This window comes from Cebus imitator, unplaced genomic scaffold, assembly GCF_001604975.1.
Source record: "Cebus imitator isolate Cc_AM_T3 unplaced genomic scaffold, Cebus_imitator-1.0 Scaffold123, whole genome shotgun sequence".
In the NCBI taxonomy this organism is placed as follows: domain Eukaryota; kingdom Metazoa; phylum Chordata; class Mammalia; order Primates; family Cebidae; genus Cebus; species Cebus imitator.
This window is the reverse complement of record NW_016107438.1, coordinates 4182034-4201556: the sequence shown is the minus strand read 5'-3', so window position 1 is coordinate 4201556 and position 19523 is coordinate 4182034. Positions and strand designations below refer to the sequence as shown.

At 37.8% G+C, this 19523-nt stretch overlaps 1 protein-coding gene across 16 annotated transcripts in view; it reads left to right on the top strand.

Annotated features, from left to right (window-relative positions):
• Positions 1 to 19523, top strand: part of SPAG9 (sperm associated antigen 9) — a 148198-nt gene that overhangs the window by 60685 nt on the left and 67990 nt on the right. For 10 of the 16 annotated variants that reach the window (XM_037742578.1, XM_017540180.2, XM_017540189.2 and 7 more), the window contains exons 4-5: positions 4192 to 4286; positions 10291 to 10441. In XM_037742578.1, coding sequence (XP_037598506.1) covers positions 4192 to 4286; positions 10291 to 10441 — 246 coding nt within the window. Of the gene's footprint in view, positions 1 to 4191; positions 4287 to 4696; positions 5160 to 10290; positions 10442 to 19523 lie in introns of those variants that run through there. The other 6 variants (XM_037742580.1, XM_037742579.1, XM_017540194.2 and 3 more) reach the window with 2 other exon arrangements.

Below are 19523 nucleotides of genomic sequence, written 5' to 3'. Positions count from 1 at the left end.
AAAAAAAAAAAAAAAGATTAGTGGCTTTGGCTGGGCCCACCTGTAATTCCAGAACTTTGGGAGGCCGAAGGCGGGTGGATCACTTGAGGTCAGGAGTTTGGGACCAGCCTAACCAACATGGTGAAACCCCATCTCTACTAAAAAAGTAAAAAATTAGCTGAGCATGGTGGCACATGCCTGTAATCCCAGCTACTTGGGAGGCTGAGGCCGAAAAATTGTTTGAACCTGAGAGGAGGAGGTTGCAGTGAGCAGAGATTGCGCCATTGCACTCTGGCCTGGGCACCAAGAGTGAAATGTCGTCTGAGAAAAAAAAAAAAAGATTAGCGGGTTTGTGATATAGGTTGTGATCTGGGGACTACATAAGGAAAGACTGAATGTCAAAATAATTGAAGGAATCCAGGCCAGTTGTCTTCAAAATTTCACCAAGGCCTTGCTTTTCGGTTTAGTTAATGCTGACTAACAGTGAACCTCTGCTGTGAAGGTATTTCAGGGGAGGGGATTTGGGATTTATCCCAAACCAGAATTTTCCAGATAACGTGCTTGGTATTCTTCTTAATAACTTCAATTGTTTATTGCTAAATTGACTCTTGAATGTGTGAATTAATGTGCATACCTGAGTAAACTGAGAATTGCTGTTCTGAGACCAGAAGGAATGGACTTGGTGGACCCAGGAATAGATTATCTGAAGCATGTTCTGTTTCATTTTCTCACTTCTCTTTTCTAACAACACTGGTGCTCCCTCCCATTCACTTTTCTTTTTTTTTTTTTTAACCTGAGTGATACTGTGAGGTCTTTTTAAAATTTAAATTTTTATGTATAATTTTTTTTCTACTTTTTTGTGTCTTTATAGACTATAGTGCATATCATTTTATTCCAGACATCAGGAAATGCTTTAGCGTATGGAGTTTTCTTGTGGGTATGAGGAAGAAAGGACAATGGGTTCATTGCCTGCCCAGAGAATTAAGTACAAAGGCTGATAAAGCCTGAGTCCTGTAATTCTTAATAGCTCAGATGACTGAGTCAGGCAGGCCAGAGTTCTGGCCCCAAAGCTTGTGACAATTTGAAACAGTTAGGCATTAAACAGACAGTCAACTTAGCTAGAGTTTACCTATGAAATCATGATATGGTGAGGATTAAATGGAGGAAAAATGGCTGTACATGTACTGACTGACATATAATTAATGCTCAAGAAATGATAGCTGCCATTTTGTTATTGTTCTCTCTTTTTTTCCCCCCTCAGTCATTTTTGTTTGTCAGTTCTTTCCTTTTAAGTGCTAGTTTGGTTGAGTTAGAATCAGTTTCATTAAAAGAAAGTTTAGAGTTTAACCTTTTTTTAAATTTTGATTTTTTAAAAAAAATTAAGCATTTAAGATAATAGAGAATCAGTCTATAGAATGGCTATTTGGGGGACAACTATGTTTTCATTTTGATTGTCATTCTTTTTCTATATTGAGTTCATAGATTACTATAACAGCAATCTGGGATAGATCTGTTTTTTTCATCTGAATGTTTAAAGAAAATTAGGTCCTTCATTTGAGCAAATCAATCCCATATATACAATTACTTTACTATTCCGTGTGTTTAAGAATTCACGGCTGGACTCTGTGGTTCACGCCTGTAATCCCAGCACTTTGGGAGACTGAGGCGGGTGGATTACTTGAGGTCAGGAATTTGAGACCAGCCTGGCCAACATGGCAAATCCCCGTCTCTACTAAAAATACAAAAATTAGCCAGGCTTGGTGTAGTACCTTGCTGCTCCAGAGGCTGAGGCAGGAGAATCACTCGTGGGAGGCGGAGGCTGCAATGAGCTGAGATCGCACCACTGCACTCCAGCCTGGGCGACAGAGTGAGACATTGTCTCAAAAGAAGGAAACAAACAAACAGACAAAAAGAATTCACCTTAGGCTTTTTTTTCTTTTTTTTTTTGAAACAGGTCCTCACTCTGTCACCCAGTCACTCAGGCTGGAGTGTAGTGGTATGATCATGGCTCACTGCAGCTTTGACCTCCCTGGCTCAAATGATCCTTCTGCCTCAGCCTCCCAAGTAGCTGGTACTACAGGCACGTCCCAAAATACCCAGCTAATTTAAAAAAAATTTTTTATAGAGATAGGGTCTCTCTGTGTTGCTCAGGTTGGTCTCGAACTCCTGGGCTCAAGCAGTCCTCCCACCTCAGCTTCCCAAAGTGCTAGGATTATAAGCATTAGCTATTGTACCTGGCCTCTTTTATTTTTAAAGTTTTGTTTTGTTTTGTTTTGTTTTTTTTAGGGGTCTCATTCTGTTGTCCAGGCTGGAGTTCAGTGGCATGATCATTAGCTCACTGCAGCCTTGAACTCCTGGGTCCAAGTAGTTCTCTCACTTCTGCCTCCCGAGCAATAGGGACTACAGATGAGTGCCTGCTAGTTGTTCTGTTTTTTTTCTAGAGTCAGTGTTTTGCTGTGTTGCTGAGACTGAACTCAAATTCCTGGCCTCAAACAATCCTCCTACCTCCCAGAGTGCTGGGATTACAGGCATGAGCCACTGCAAAGCCTTAATTTAGGCCTTCTAAAACCTTTTGAAAATTTAAATTGAGCTTGATTAGGCCTGACAGTCACTTTGTTATATTAGTTTCAGTTTGATTTTTTTTTTTTCTGAAAATTCTTTCTGACACAAGAAAGCTCATTATTTCTGACTTACTGACAGATGAAAGGTGTATTTCTGCAAAGCTGTTTTGTAAATGGTGGTAAAATCTATGCATTTAAAATAAAAAGTATGTCAATTAAAATTTTTAAGATACGATACTATAGCCATGTGATTCTGTTTTTACTCTTTGTGGATAACATTTATTGTTTGGACTAGTATTTATTGGGGAATAGTATGGTTAATTTGTTTTATTTTATTCGTCAGAGTTCAGCTTTTTGTTTATTTCATGATAAATGATATCTTTAAATTAACTTGCATTTCTTAATTTTTGTATATGCCAAATAAAATTTCTACAACAAAAGCATTCTTTGTAAAGTGAATTTAAAATTTTTGAAATAATCTATTTTGTTATTTAATATGCTACAGTGCATTTTTTAAGTTATAAAGAGATTGCAATCCATCTTAATACAGCCAAAGTTTAGTGACTTCCAAAACTATTCTATCTACAGTGTTAAGAATTCAAGTAATATTCCTTAGGAGTGGTGAGAAAGGACATTAAAAAAGAAAAAAAGAATTCAAGTAATATTCCCAAGAAAGACATCAGCCTTTGCTTCCCTTTTAATATTTACCCCTTAAATACTAACACACTATTTCTTGTTTTTTAAAATTCATTTTTTTCTTATTCATATCATGTTAGTATGTCTAGCAAAGGCCTTTTGATTTTATGTCTTAATTCCAAATTTAGGCTTTTTAAAAGTGAAACTATACATTATCAAGTATCAAACAGGACCTTAGAAGTTCTTGACAGTTTATGTACTTTATATTCTTGAAGTTTTTACTTTCATATTCAGCTTGCCTATCATATGATTCCTTATCTAAGACTCAAAAAGTGTTCTAATTTTTTTATTTGTGTTAATTTGCTGCTGTTATTATAGATGATTATGCTAAGTAATGATACCAGTAATAGTCAAAGGAGAAAGTAGTTCATCATTCTTTCAACTAAATCTACAGAAAGAGGAAACTTTTCTTGGTATTAAATTAATTACATTTAAAGTTATATTTATTCTGTTAGTTCCTTTTAAAATGGAGAAGATCAGCATATAAGGATATGCTTTCTTTAGAAGTTTCACATTAATTTCTTTGTTGTGACTCATTTTAGTGAATGGGTTTCTCAAATGCCATCTATTATTTTTAACTGATGTTCTTTTATCACTTCTCTCCCAGTGTCTGTTTACTAATTTGTGTTCTTTATGTCAATATTATTTTATTTAATACCATCACATATTGTAAAAAAATGCTTTTGTTTGTTTGTTTTTGTTTTTGTTTTTGTTTTTTTTGCCATGCTAAGCAAGATAGTAGCTACTTTTGTGGACACCAGTATCCTTAAATGGAAGCACTTGTCTATTACTTTCCATTAAAATTTTTTTCATTCCTTAATATTCTCTTACATGAAATTGAGTAGTCTGATAAATAAGAAAATTATACAAAAATGTTTTCCTTGTTATAACACTATGTCTAATATTCCAGATATTAGCCTTAAATGTTGTGTATTTTTTTCTGTCTTTAAAATAGATGATCCATAATTACATGGAACACTTAGAAAGAACAAAACTTCATCAGCTCTCAGGGAGTGATCAACTAGAATCCACAGCTCATAGTAGAATTAGGTAAGCTTTGTTATATATTTTGCCTTGAGAAAAAGTAAAATAAATAATATGTTTGTTTCTGTTTTTTCTGTTCTTTAATCCTGGAACAATAGTGAGGCTTATTCAAAAAGCTCTCCACTGTGGCTGGAATGCTACAGGAGAGAATAGCACAGAAAAATAAAAATCATTTTTACCATTGAAAAGGTAAATTATAAGCCATCCATATAAGCAGCACATTGAGTATTTAGATTGTTTTCTGATACTTGATGTAGATTATACTAGGTTTTAAATTTTCTAATTTGTGGGAATGCTGAAATTTTTTATTTCTCCTGTGTAATTGGTTTGAAGTCCTTTTTGTTACAGAGAGGCATATTTGAAAGGGTTAGCTAGCCATCTGTTTGATGTAGGAGTGTGAATAAATTATGTAGATCTTCAGGCATTGTAGCCAATGAGCTAAGCCAGGACTCTTAGTGGAGGGGAAAATAGTTAATAGGCTGGCTGTCGCTCGGGGTTGCTGCATAAATGCTAGGAGCAGCAGCTCTATGGTTATGAGGTGGGGAGAGCGGAATGACGTCATCGCTTGGGAGCTGCTGCAGGATGGAGTGGAAAGCTGCTGCTGATGGCATTGTTTTTGTGGCAGCAAGCTGAATGACAGATCCTCACTACAAAGATACCCCTTTGGCCCCCGTGTAGGCCTCCTGGTTCGGGTGTTTCACCATGCCAGCACAGCGCCATGAGTCCTGGATGCATGCTGCTGTTTGTGTTTGGCTTTGTTGGCGGGGCGGTGGTCATTAATTCTGCTATCTTAGTATCTCTCTCTGTTTTGCTGCTTGTGCACTTTTCTATTTCTACCGGTGTGCCAGCTCTGACGCAGAACCTACCAAGGATACTCAGGTACTCCCATCTCTCTTAGAAGCCCCTGCTTAGCTGGTTTTTCTTTAATTTTTAGCTCCACGGTCTGCTTTGTAACCATTTCTGTTGAAGATTGAAACAATGGAAAATGGCCTGAAGCTAGGATTTTGATTCTTATTTATAGTAATTTATAGACCATCAGTTAGGATTATAGCTTTGTGTTTAGAAATCACTGACTAAAGAAAAGGATTTTCATATCGTACTTACACACAAGTACAAGGTCAGTGTGGTCTTGTTTTAAGCAGAATGTTCAAAGTAAAAGGAGAGAGCAAGAGTAGAGTGCTGGGTCCAAGTTTACACAACCTCTGCATTTAGCTTCTGAGCATTTAGGGGCAAATATCTTTTATGCTTGTACTTACAGTCAATTAGACACAGGCCATAAGTTTATTTTGTTTTAATTATCCTTTGATAGAGGTTCAGCTATCATTTTTGTAATTTTTGATAATAGCTCATGGGAAACGGCAATTTAAATATTTTCCTCCTAAGACAAAATGTTTTAAAGTGAAAAAATTTAAGACTTTTAGGTTAAGGAATGCATTTTTCCCCATTATTTACACATCAAAGTTGTGAAAGCTTTACAAAGTCTATTCACTATTGTTTTGTCAGATGTTGCCCTTTCTTTTCTTTGTAGTCTTGGGTGACAAATATCCATGCCTGCTTGTGGGGGTAGTCATTAATCTCTGTAGCTTTACTGTTGCTGACTCTACTTATACCCTGTAAGAGCCATCTTCTATATTTTAGAGGCTTAAGGTTATGGTTTCTTTTGTTTTCTAAACCATCAGACTAACACTCTCTGTTTTGTTTAGATTTCTGCTTTGTGCATGATTTTAAATGAAAGTTCATAGTATATAGTTTTTATCTATTATTTAAATGTTCATAAAATATTTAAACCCTAATTGTGGATTTAGATAAATTAAGAAGAATTAAAGTAGTAAATTCCCTCAATGTATTTCTTTTTATTCATAGATTAGTTCAAGTTCAATATTAGTTGAAACCCCAGCAATTAAATTTCATCTGTGATTTAAAACTAGATACTTGATCTTTCATTTTCTTTCTTGATTTCTAAAAATTGGGAACAATCTTACTACTTGTACGTATGTTAGTACGTAAAAGATTTGTATACGTGTATCTGTATATTTAGGGTTTGAAGAAATTAAAAGCAGCTGAACTTAAGAATATGTAGAAAATTTAAAAGACTTATGTTAAGGGGCTGTCTTGGGTTTAGGTTTCATTTGAGAGGGCAGTGCCATGAGCTGCTGTGCGGTGCCTGCAAGTGGGTACGACAAGCCTTTAGAGTTGAACTGCCTGGGTGCAAATGCTCTATTGCATGCAGCTGTAGGACCTCTGGCATGTTGCTTAATCTCTCTCTGCCTGAGTTTTCTCTCCTGATGGACTTACCCTATTGGGTTGTTTTAAAAATAAGTGATTTTATTATTTTGTATTTAATTATAGCTGTAAGATATATGGTAAATTAATCCAGTAAATAATTTTCATAGTTACTTATATGTGCCTATGTTTGGCAGAAATTGTTTTAGCTACAGCTTTTATTGATAAAATACCTTATAATTAAATTTTAAAGTTCTTTACCACAAAAATTGCTACTGATCTGATTAAAGATATCAAAGTCTTAGATATTAATGTTAAATTGCCAAAAAGCTGGTAGTTCCATGTAGGAAGTTCCAAGGGAAGCGAAGGGCATGAAGTTGAACAGGACTGGCTTTGAATCCAAACTCAGCCAATTACTAGTGCCTAAAGTCTCTAAACATCACTTTTTCTACTCTGAAAGTTGGAAAAATAGTCCCTGTTTCTCAATAAGGATTAGATGAGATAATGTAAATAAATCATGTAGCTCAGCACCCATCATATGGTGAGTGTTCAGCAATGTACTCTTTTATCTCCCTTTATAGATTTTACAAATTAGTTGTATTAGATGTGAATATAGCCAAAAGGCTGTTTCAAAAATGTAGGTGTAAAATTATTTACACACATAAGCTAACATTTAATAACCAACTCAAAAATGGATATATAGAAGTAGGGTAATTAAGAAAATAAAAGAAGATTTCTGATAGTTGGTGACAGCTTTGTTTTCTAGACAAGTAATAACAGATATTTCAGTCTGCAGATATAAATCTGCCACTTGATAGTTTTCCACGTGTTTCTCTTTTTTTTTCCCTTCTTCTGTGAGTTTAACTGAAGCATTTAATACATACCAACATAGTACTGGACTAATGTTTACCTTTAGTTTAGGGTTTCTTTTCAAAAGTAGGATTCTCACAAACTTGCCTAATTATGCCAACTATATGTAATTTATAAGTAAAATAAGGGGAGGAGTATGTAGTGATTATTTTTTCAGAGTTGGAATATTGTATCCCACTTGACAGATAGCTGTCAGTCTCTGAAGAGATGCCCCCTCCCTGTAGAGTAGTTTCTGAATGATAGACACAAGTAAATTAAAAAAGGTGGGAATTCTACTTGTAATTTGGGTTGTAGATTTTGTTGACTGTTGATTATAGATTTTGTTGACTGATTTTGTTTAATTTTAGGAAAGTAAAACTTGGATTCATAGAATACCCCTTCCCCTAGTAGTTTTAAACTTCTTTAGTATTTGATATGTGTGAGAATGAATGTGTTGTTATTCATATAGGATAATAATTCTAATGACTGGCTTATATTTTGATTTCTGTTAGTGTGAGGGAGTCTTATGAAGTCTATATATCACCTTCCTGGTTGTCTTTGCATTTTGGGTTAGAGAGCTTTTCATTATATTCAGTTATTAAATTCCCAGTCACCTTTTGCTTAAGTCATTAAGGTGTGTTAGAAAATAAATAAAAGTCAGCTAGCAGCTCTTAGACCTCTTGGATTTTCTGTTCACAAAATATAGGGGAAAAACATCAGGTTGACAACTTATTTTGTCCAGAATGGATATGAAAAGGAAATCTAGCTACTAACCACTGTCACCATCATTTAATGAAAGGGCATTTTAAAATCAGAGAAGAATAAAAGATGTAATTTAAAATAAGGGTCAGTTGTTTTCTTTTTTTTTGAGATGGAGTCTCGCTCTGTCACCCATGCTGGAGTGCAGTGATGCAATCTCGACTCACTGCAACCTCTGCCTCCCAGGTGCAAACAATTCTTCTGCCTCAGCCTCCCCAGTAGCTGGGACTATAGGCTTACACTACCGTGCCTGGCTAATTTTTATATTTTTTTAGTAGAGACAGGGTTTCACCATGTTGGCCAGGATGGTCTTGATCTCCTGACCTCGTGATCCGCCCGCCTTGGCCTCCCAAAGTGCTGGGATTACAGGCGTGAGCCACTGTGCCTGGCCAGGGTCATTTTCAAGAAAGAGTAGGGTTCTATAGTATATGGGAATATATATGTGATACAATATGTAGTATATTATCTATGCACTAAGGAAATAATAAATAATGCCTCTTTTTTTCATGGACTTATGAAAACTTTGTTGCTGAACAGCATTTGGGAATAACTGGTATAAACATAATAACTGACTAGTCACTTTAATTTTTGTCATTTGATCGTCCTGGCAGCCCATAGTCACAAACTTAGATTTGGTATTAAAATTTACCCTTTTGGCCAGGTGCAGTGGCTAACACCTGTAATCCCAGGAGGCAGATCACATGAGGTCAGGAGTTTGAGACCAGCCTGGCCAACATGGTGAAACCTTGTTTCTATTAAAAGTACAAAAATTAGCTGGGTGTGGTGGCACATGCTTGTAAACCCACTACTTGGGAGGCTGAGGCAGAATTACTTGAACCTGGGAGGCAGAGGTTGCAGTGAGCTGAGATGGTTCCACTACACTCCAGTGTGGATGACACAGCAAGACTCTGTCTCAAAAAAAAACCAAACCAAAAACACGTACCCTCTTATTATACTGCCTTCCTGCTTTTGAATTTTCCCAATAAAGTAAAGTTCTGTTTTTAAATTTTATTTCCTTGTGCATACAACTTTGATTAAATGTCGTCTGTCAACCCCTTTGCTTCACCTCATTTTTAAGAAGGCATTGGGACAGTTTTATCAGTCCTTTTAGATTGTTAGGAATGGAAGAACGCACCTTTTGTGTTAAGTGAAGGCCCATTTCAAAAGCGGCTCAAGTTTCTTGGTATAAAAATGAACTACAGAATAAAAGACTTGCTTAGCAAAACTGAAATTTTCCCATTTTTATTAATAACCTCATTGTTTCTATTCTAACTTATATTCTTACCAGTAGAGGTATGAATTCCAGGAGGCACCAAACCTTTAGTGTCTGATTTCTTTCCAGTTTCTGCACTCTTGAGTTAATGACCCAGGATGACTGGCTAGTGGGCTTGTTTCCACCTTCTAAAAGTGCTTTCATTTGGAATATTCTGTGCATCAACAAAGGATGTGTTTCTCATTGAAATTCTATTATAATTAAAATTGTAACTCTTGTTCATTGAAACTTCCCACAAAGCAGTGGAAATTCAGTAATCTTTTATAGAATTATTTGGCCTTCTTATTTGGAAAAAACTGACAATGGTTTTTTCATACATACTGTGCTTGAAAGGAACTCGTATAGTGGTTCTGTAGAAAAACAGAGCTTTCCTACTGGAGTGGGGTGGGGAAGAAAGATATTTTTGAGTTCTTTTCATCATTAAGGTAGCCCTGATTTAGATAATATATTGATTTTCCTCTAGCCAGGAAAGGCGTACCCTGAAGAGGCTTCAGTAAACATCCAGGGATTAGCGAGAGGATTTGGGAAGTCTAGAAATGGGTTGTGCTCACTTCCAAAGGAGGTTGCAGGTTTCCCTAGGGCTAAGCTACATATAAAAAAAGCTCAGCAGCAGCTCTTCTCCAGACCAGACTAGACCACTGACTGCTTCTAGGGCAAGGAACTCATCAGTAACTTATAATTTCCTTAACCCTTCTTACCGCTTTTCTTAGTTGATTTCTTGAGGCTAACTAAACTGGGACTGTCCTTTCTCTTTGGTAAGTCTGTTTTATTCAGATGGGCAGATAGTGTTATTTTTGAGTGATGGTTCTAAAACAGTGACAGTCCAGGCTTATTACTTATAGTCATGGCAAATTAAAAAGTGAAAGTAAATGAAGTCCTAATTTTTTTTCTCCCCTCTTCAAATAGAAAAGAACGTCCTATATCATTAGGAATTTTCCCATTACCTGCTGGAGATGGATTGCTTACACCTGACACTCAGAAAGGAGGAGAGACCCCTGGATCTGAGCAATGGAAATTTCAGGAATTAAGTCAACCACGTTCTCATACCAGCCTGAAGGTAAGCTTTATGCTGTTGAAATCGTCAGTTTACATTTCATAAACTTTCTTATCCTAATTGAAGTGCTAGATGACCAGAGTATAGTAAAATATAATCGTTTGTATACATTCAGTTTGTAAAATTTATTTTTTTAATTGGAAATGAGCTCTTCCCAAAGAGTGTGATTTTTACTATTTTATTTCAAATTATATAGGAAAACAAGTGAAGCATTATATCATCTTGATTAGCATACTAATAACAAATTAATTTCTATTTGATTTAGGCTAGGGTGACTAGTGAACCTAATTATATTAGAATTGAAAATCACTATTACCAGAAAGCGTTGGTTCACTGTTAGAGGCTTTCGAATACAGTAGGGTTTCACTTACAGAAAAACGAAACAAATACACTGTTCCTTCCTTAAAACCACATCATAAAGCAATCTGCAAAAATGAATTATGTGTATCTAAAAAGGCTTGGTGTAAATTAATTATAGATTATGTTCTTGACTGAGAACTTTCATCAAATATGTGATAAATGTAAACAATAGTGTACACTGAGTGGATATGAACTAATAACTAACTTTTAAGAATATTTGAAGTTATAGTCTATATCTTTTAAAATGAAATATTCATAAAGATATTGATTATAAAACATCCTTTGTTACCTTATCTGCTACGGTAAATCTACTCTTGTGAGACAACACCTACAATAAATAGAAATGAATTACATGTATATTATTTCCTTTTCCTGCTTTATTTTTCCTCATAATGCTTATCATGGTCTAAGTATGTAAAGATAGTTCTTAACAATGCTTCTAAAATACTGTCATTTACAGTATTTATTTGCCTCTAGACTCTTCACTAAGAACATAAATTCTGCCAGGCGCGGTGGCTCACGCCTGTAATCCCAGCACTTTGGGAGGCCGAGGCGGGTGGATCACGAGGTCAAGAGATCGAGACCATCCTGGTCAACATGGTGAAACCCCGTCTCTACTAAAAATACAAAAAATTAGCTGGGCATGGTGGCGCATGCCTGTAATCCCAGCTACTCAGGAGGCTGAGGCAGGAGAATTGCCTGAACCCAGGAGGCGGAGGTTGCGGTGAGCCGAGATTGCGCCATTGCACTCCAGCCTGGGCAACAAGAGCGAAACTCTGACTCAAAAAAAAAAAAAGAACATAAATTCCATGAGGTTTATTTGCTGCTATATCCCCAGCACTAGGAAAAGTGCCTAGCATATTGTAGGTACTCAGAACATGTTTTGTTGAATGAATGATTTGTTTTAGATGTTAGAAAGAATCTTTGGGGACAATATAAGTGGTAGAGGCATTTAGAATTATTCTATTGACTTTTGAAATGTGCTCAAAACAGTAAGCAGTTGATAAATATTTGATAGCTTTTCTCCCACTGAAAAGTATTTTTAACAGTAAGGGTTACCTTACATTTTCCCCTTCTTGATCAATTTGTTAGAAGCTAATACTGCTTAGTATTAGCCCACAGTGATGTTACTGGGCATATCTCTCTCTCTCTCTCTTTCTCTCTCTTTTTTTTTTTTTTGAAATGGACTCTTGCTCTGTCACTCAGGCTGGAGTGCAAGGCGTGATCTTGGCTTACTGCAACCTCCTCCTCCCGGTTCAAACAATTCTCCTGCCTCAGCCTCCTGAGTAGCTGGGATTACAGGCACCACCGCCATGCCTGGCTAATTTTTGTATTTTTAATAGAGATGAGATTTCACCATGTTGGCCAGGCTGGTCTTGAACACCTGACCTAAGGTGATCCACTGGCCTCAGCCTCCCAAAGTGCTGGGATTACAGGTGTGAGCCATCACACCCAGCTGTAATTCTTTCTTTTACTCCTGTACCACAGTGGCTCTTTTAGCCTGCCAGTAGGTTTAATAGATTTTCCAAAACACTCATGTCTCAGTCGCCTACTTGCCATGTCTGCTTTCCCAAAACAAAATTAAGTAGGAGGGATACTTTTAGTACCATGGCAACTATATTTTAATTACTACTCAAAAGTGCACCTTAAGAGATTACTATAATTCTCTTCATTTTTTAATCCACTGATATGCTGTGCCATAACTTTAGTGACAAGTTATAAACCAATTAACAAATTATTTCTATAGACTTAAGGAATTTCTTGTGTCCTCCCTAGAAATACTAAGGGAAGTACTCCAGAGAGTTTTTAAAATGAAAATGCTATCTGTTTCTACTTGGTTTGGACCTGTAGGCACTAAATGAAGATAAAGACTCAATGGATAAGGATTTCCAGGAATGGGGTAGTACTTACAAAATGACAAAAGTCTAGTTTGTAAAGTATGTTACTAGTTATGATGTACAGTATTTTATTACTCACCTAAACCCTTGTCGTTCACTAGGTAACTTTCTACTTTACCAGGGCTGGAAGTCAGAGATCTAGGATTCACTTGTGGGCTATGCCACAGGCATGTCACATGCCCTATCATCTTGATTTCCATGTATAATGGGAATTGGACTATATTCTAATTTAAAATATAATTTCCCCTGAGATTGGGGATGACCTAGCCATCTTATTTTTTTTATTTTTATTTTTTTTGAGATGGAGTCTCGCTCTTCGCCAAGGCTGGAGTGCAGTGGTGCGATCTTGGCTCACTGCAACCACCGTCTCCTGGGTTCAAGCGATTCTCCTGTCTCAGCCTCCCTAGTAGCTGGGATTACAGGTGCCCACCATTATGCCCCGCTAATTTTTGTATTTTTAGTAGAGACAGGGTTTCACCATATTGGTCAGGCTGGTCTTGAACTCCTGACCTCATTGTCTGCCCGCCTAGGCCTCCCAAAGTGCTGGGACTACAGGCGTGAGCCACCGAGCCTGGCCGACCTAGCCATCTTTTAGGGCATGCTTTGACTTCATTATGAAAAAATGGAGGTGTAAATTATAATTAACATTAGTTTTAGTACCACAGTCTTTCTGTGAAGTAAGGTTAAGGTGAAAATATCCTGTGAGAAAACCACAGGACAGAGAATGACAGGAACTTTGTGGCAGAAGAACGGCAGATAAGGGGATTTGCCAGTGATTGTAAAGTTATGGCCCTTCTTTGTTGGTGTATTACCAGTTTCTCATTGTGGGAGACCTGTGGTGAGTGAGGTTGTAGATAATCCAATGGATTTTCTAGGAATGAGGCACCTGGAAAAATGTTTAAGATCTTAAAAAGAAATGTTTGTACATATTCTTGATTTATCACAATCTCATAGCGATCGACAAATATGTAAACAAATACATGAAAAAAATAGAACTTTAAGTATTGTTAAAGCAAGGTAAGCTAAAGAATAATTACTAGGAAGGGGTACTTATTTTAGGGTGTGAGAGAAATCCTCTGGAAGATGGCTTGCATCCTGACATGGGGACATGCAGGTGCATGGAAAGGTCTGGAGGAGTACATGTTGAAGATGAGATGGCAAATGTGAAGGCCCTGACATGGGAAAACACTTCAGCATGTTTAAATGGCAATTTTCTCTTCATTCCATTCAGACTTTCAGTCCTACCTGCTACACCAACATGCCTTCTGTCAAAGGTGCTGAAAGAATCCATCTTTCCAAATCTAATGGAAAATTCTCAGTCCTCATCTTACCTTTTAGCAGCATTTATATATTTGAATATGTTCAGCTTCTTGAAATACTTCCTTCAGTTTGCTTCCAGGATTCCCCCTGGCAAACACACACTGGTTTTCTTCACCATTCCTTCTCTTTTGCTGGTTTCTCTTCTGCTTTTGGATCTCTAAATGTTGGGGTACCCCAGGGCTTAAACCTTAGCCCTTCTCTTAATCTGGGTAGATCAAATTCCATGTCTTTAAATGCCATCTATGCATCAGTGTTCACAAATTTGAATCTCCAACCCATATCTCTTCCCTGGACTCTAGACCTCTGCATCTAATTGCTTTTCTTTATAGCTTCCCCATATATATATGCTTTACCTTGCCTAGATTTCCACCAGTAGAAATACTATCATTCAAGGTCAGTCCAAATATCACAATTTACATGTAGTCTCACTAACACCCAAAGGACTTAACACCCTATTGATTGTCTTCAAATCGAGTTTAGAGATCAGTTGAAGACAGAAAGCAGGGGAGTTTTGTATTGTTTCATTAACAGAAATTTTTTACTGGGGAACATCTAGTGAAATTGATAAAAAGAAACTCCATATATTAAATGATTAAAGCTGTTCCGATAAAAAGTGTATTATAAAAGTGCTACAGACTGGATGTGGTGGCTCATGCCTATAGCCTGAGTACTTTGGGAGGGCAAGGCAGGAAGATCGCTTGAGTCCAGGAGTTCAAAACCGGTCTAGGCAACTTAGTGGGACTCTGTGTCTTTTCCTTTTTTAAAAAAAAGTTTTATTATCTCTATATATATTCATTATTTATATATATTTTTATTTTTATTTTATTTTTGAGATGAAGTTTAGCTTTGTTGCCCATGCTGCAGTGCAATTGTGCACTCTCGGCTCACTGCAACCTCCGCCACCTGGGTTCAAGAGATTCTCCTGCCTCAGCCTCCCAAGTAGCTGGGATTATAGATGTGCACCATCATGCCTGGCTAATTTTTGTATTTTTAGTAGAGATGGGGTTTTGCCATGTTGGCCAGGCTGGTCTTGAACTCCTAAACTCAAGTGATCTGCCCGCCTCAGCCTCCCAAAATGCTGGGATTACAGGCATGAGCCACTGCACCCGGCCTATTTTTCATATATTAAAAAAATTTTTTTCCTTCAGTGTCAAGTGACTTCATCTCTACGAACTATTTAAAAATTAGATGTGCATGGTGGTGTGCGCCTTTAGTCCCAGCTACACAGGAGGCACAGGCAGGAGGATCACTTGAGCCTGGGAGGCTGAGGCTATTGTGAGCCATGATCATGCCATTGCACTCCAGCCTAGGTGACAGAGTAAGTTCTTGTCCCAAGAAAAATAATAATAATAATAATAATAATAGGCTAAAGCTGAGAATGGACAAAATGTTAAGGTGAGACAGTTAATCTTACTGAATTCACGAAGAAGCTGTAAATAAAGAAGGAATTGGAGAGAGCAAAAGGCCAAATATAACCAAGACAATCCTGAAGAACGCTAAGTACAAGAACTTGACCTACCAGATATTAAGATTTACTATAAAGCTTTATTAAGATGCTATAGTATTGCTTCATCTTCCCTTCTTCTTTCCTTTCCACACAATTAGATTCTGAAGCCATCAGGCAGGACAGAGGAAGATAAGGCATTCCATGGTGGTTAGGAGCAGGGGTGGGATTGTTGTCATAACCCAAGCAAGGTTAGGAGGGTAATCCATGTGGGGTAGCCTGGTGTACAGAGTCAGGGCCCCAGCAGCATTAAGGACATCCCTGCAGGATGGCAGCCAGGCTTGGGGGCACAAGATCCTAAACAGGATGATGAGGGCACCAAGGAGAGGTGCCAGGCATAGGTGTCAGCCTGAGCAGGAGAGGAAGGCAGCATCTGTGTGTGGTAGGGGAAGACAGGGCTGGAGTGGACATGGGAAAAGAAGGACGTTAGTGGAGGGCTGTAGTGGCAGAGAGACCATAAGAGACGTGAGCCCTGGAAGTTAAGGGACAAGGGAGTTTTAGAATGGAAGAAGATGTCAGCAGGATCAGCTGGTATGGAGAAGTCAAGTAGAATGAGGACTGAATTTGTAAATGTATAGGTGTAGATTTGAGCAGTTTAAGTTGTAGGGCCAGTAACAGGTGTAACTAAATCATAAAAAGAGGAAATAACATATATAGACTACTCAAAATGGTGATTGTGGTGTGAGGAAAGAAAAAAAATAACTCGAGGTGGAAATTGGCAGAGTGAAGGGAAAAGTAGAACGGGAGAAACTGGGTTGTTTGTATGCTTACAAGAAGGGTTCAGTAGAGAGAAAAATTAAAGAAAAGGGAATGAAGAAAGATAATTGGTATATCTGAATCCTAGAAGAAAGGCAGGGGGAAGAGATTGCATATCTCAACTGCAATTCAGATCTCCTTCATTGCTGGGACAGCTTCATTTTTCCTAGTCTTTTGCTGTTACAAATAATGCTGTGGTAAATAACCAACTAAGGCCTAGAAAGCAGCATGAAAATTATATGGCTGGCATAGGGCATGCATACACACATATGCATGCGTATACATATGTACTCTAGAAAAGTATTTTTTTTCTTTGAAGAGCATCCTTGGTTGTTGATTATTAGTAGAATGTGACATTTAGATCTGACAAAAAGCAATTTTAACGAAACCAATTGGATAGACACCTACTTGTGAAAATTTTAGAGCTCTCATAAAGTCACATGACTTGTGATACTTTAAATTGCTGTGAGAAGCTCTTGTTAGCAGACTTTGGTATGTAAAGCCAGTCAATGTGTGCTGCATTCTTCAAGGGATGTGCTTAGCATGCAGAACAGGAAATGTCTAAACAGAGCCAGCATTTTTGTTGAGAGAATTTTCCATCCTCCTCCATTTGTGGTTAAGTTCTGAAATTGTTCCTATTTCTTTAGTTTCTACAAGCTTTAATATTTATAGTAGTTGAATTGTATCTATTGTTATTTAAAATTTCTATTATAAAATGCATGTGTAATTTAAAAAGTTAGTTCTGTTTTTAAAAACTTTTTTGAAGTAATCTTAGACTTACAGAAAAGTTGCAAAACTAGTACAGAGTTCCATATACCCTTCACCCAGCATCCCCTGAAGTTAACTAAACATAATACAGTCATCAAAGCTATGAAATTAACACTGGTACAATACTGTTAGGTAAATCTGTATTTGAGTTTTACCAGTTTTTCCACGAATACCCTTTTTCCCTTCCAGAATCCAGCCCAGGATCCCACATTGCTTTTTTTAAAAAAAAATTTTATTGGCCAGGCGTGGTGGCTCACACCTGTAATTCCAGCACTTTGGGAAGCCAAGGCAGGTTGATCAAGAGGTCAGGAGTTCGAGACCAGTCTGGCCAACATGGCGAAACCGTGTCTGTACTAAAAATACAAAAATTAGCTGGGCATGGTGGTGGGTGCCTGTAATCCCAGCTACTCAGCAAGCTGAGGTGGGAGAATTGCTTGAACCTGGGAGACAGAGGTTGTGGTGAGCTGAGATTGCACCATTGCACTCCAGTCTGGGCAACAAGAGCAAAACTCCATCTCAAAAAAAAAAAAAAAAGTTATTGCAGACAGGGTCTCACTGTGTTGCCCAGGTTGTTCTCAAACTCCTGGCCTCAAGTGGTCTCCTTGTCTCCCCGCCTGTCAAAGTGCAGGGATTATAGGCATGAGCCACCACATCTGGCTTTCACATTGCTCCAATCTTCCCAGTGTGTGGCAATTCCTCAGTCTTGTCTTGTCTTGTCTTTCCTGACCTTGAGACTTTTGAAGAGTACTGGTTATTTTGTAGAATGTCTCTCCATTTGGGTTTCTCTGATTTCTCATTATTAGATTGAGGTTATGTATTTTCAGCAAGAATACAACAGAATCTAATATCTTGGTGTGGATATACTTTGAGACTATGGAGATACCCTGTTTCTGCTCAAACTTTCATTCACTGATTTTAGCGTTCATCAGTGAATTTTTCCTACAACAATTATTAGTAAAATATTGCTAATGGTTATTTTCTGTTTTCTTTATTCTAAATTTATTAATTGAAATTCTTCTATCAGGGAGAGTTGTGTCTCCCCACCTTTCCGCCATTCCAGTTTGAATTCAAGGGATATATATTTTATTCTGTGGCGTTTAAATGAAAGATTAATTGAGTCAAATGCTACCTGGTGCACAAAACTCCGTCTCAAAAAAAAAAAAAAAAAAAATATTGTGTTAAATTTCTTAGCAGGCTCTTCATTCTGTTAGCTCATGTGTCTTCTTCCATAAGAAACTGTCAGACTGGGCATAAATTAGATATGCAATTGATTTAATATTAACTGACATTAATTAGTTAATTGATTGAATATGTAATTTTATGAAGTTCTATTTGTTAGTTTCATTTTCACATCCCAACCAAGGAGAACTTTTTGGATATTGAGTCTATTACCAAGCAACCTTCCCGAGTTTTGTGACATTGATGAGTATGAAGCATGCTTTCGATGTTGCCATTTAAGTCATTAACGAAAACATAAAACAAGGACAAAGACACATCACCAGTAATTTTTCTCTTGTGGCAGTTATTTAAAAAGCTATGGATAAAAACAAAAACCAACAAAAAAAAAACTATGGATCTGGCCAGGCACAGTGGCTCATACCTGTAATCCCAGCACTTTGGGAGGCCAAGGTAGGTGTTTACCTGAGGTCAGGAGTTCGAGACCAGCCTGGCAAACATGGTAAAATCCCATCTCTACTAAAAATAGAAAAATTGGCTGGTTGTGATCGTGGGTGCCTGTAATCCCAGCTACTGGGAAGGCTGAAGTGGGAGAATCACTTGAACCCGGAAGGCAGAGGTTATAGTGAGCTGAGATGGCACCACTGCACTCCAGCCTGGGTGACAGAGCGAGACTCTGTCTTGAAAAAAAAAACTATGAGTCTGTCCATCACACTGAATTACCTCGAGCCGTACCACCGAAGGGGAGGGTTGAATCTTACTTTCCTTGTAGTCATTGTCACTACTCTTGCCCACTGCTGTAGTTTGGATGTTTGTCCCTCAAGCCTCACATTGAAATTTGATCACCAATGGTGGAGGTGGGTCCCAGTGGGAGGTTTTTGCGTCATGGAGACAGATCCCTTATGACCGGCTCGGTGTCCTCCTTGAGTGGTGAGCGAGTTCTCACTCTATTAGTTCCTACGGGAGCTGGTTGTTAAGAAGAGCCTGGCACTTCCCCCGTCTCTCTTGCTTCCTCTCTTGCCACGTGATCTCTGCACCCCTGCGCACGCCAACTCCTCTTAGCCTTTGGTCATGAGTAGACGCAGCCCGAGCCCCTTGCCAGAGGCATATGGCAGTGCCACATTTTTCTACAGTCTGCAGACCCATGAGCCAAATAAACTTCTCTTCTTTATAAATGATCCAGCCTCGAGTATTCCTATTTGTTTGTTTGTGTTTGTGTTTGTATTTGTTTTTTTGAGATGGAGCCTCGCTCTGTTGCCCAGGCTGGAGTACAGTGGCAGGATCTCAGCTCACTGCAACCTCC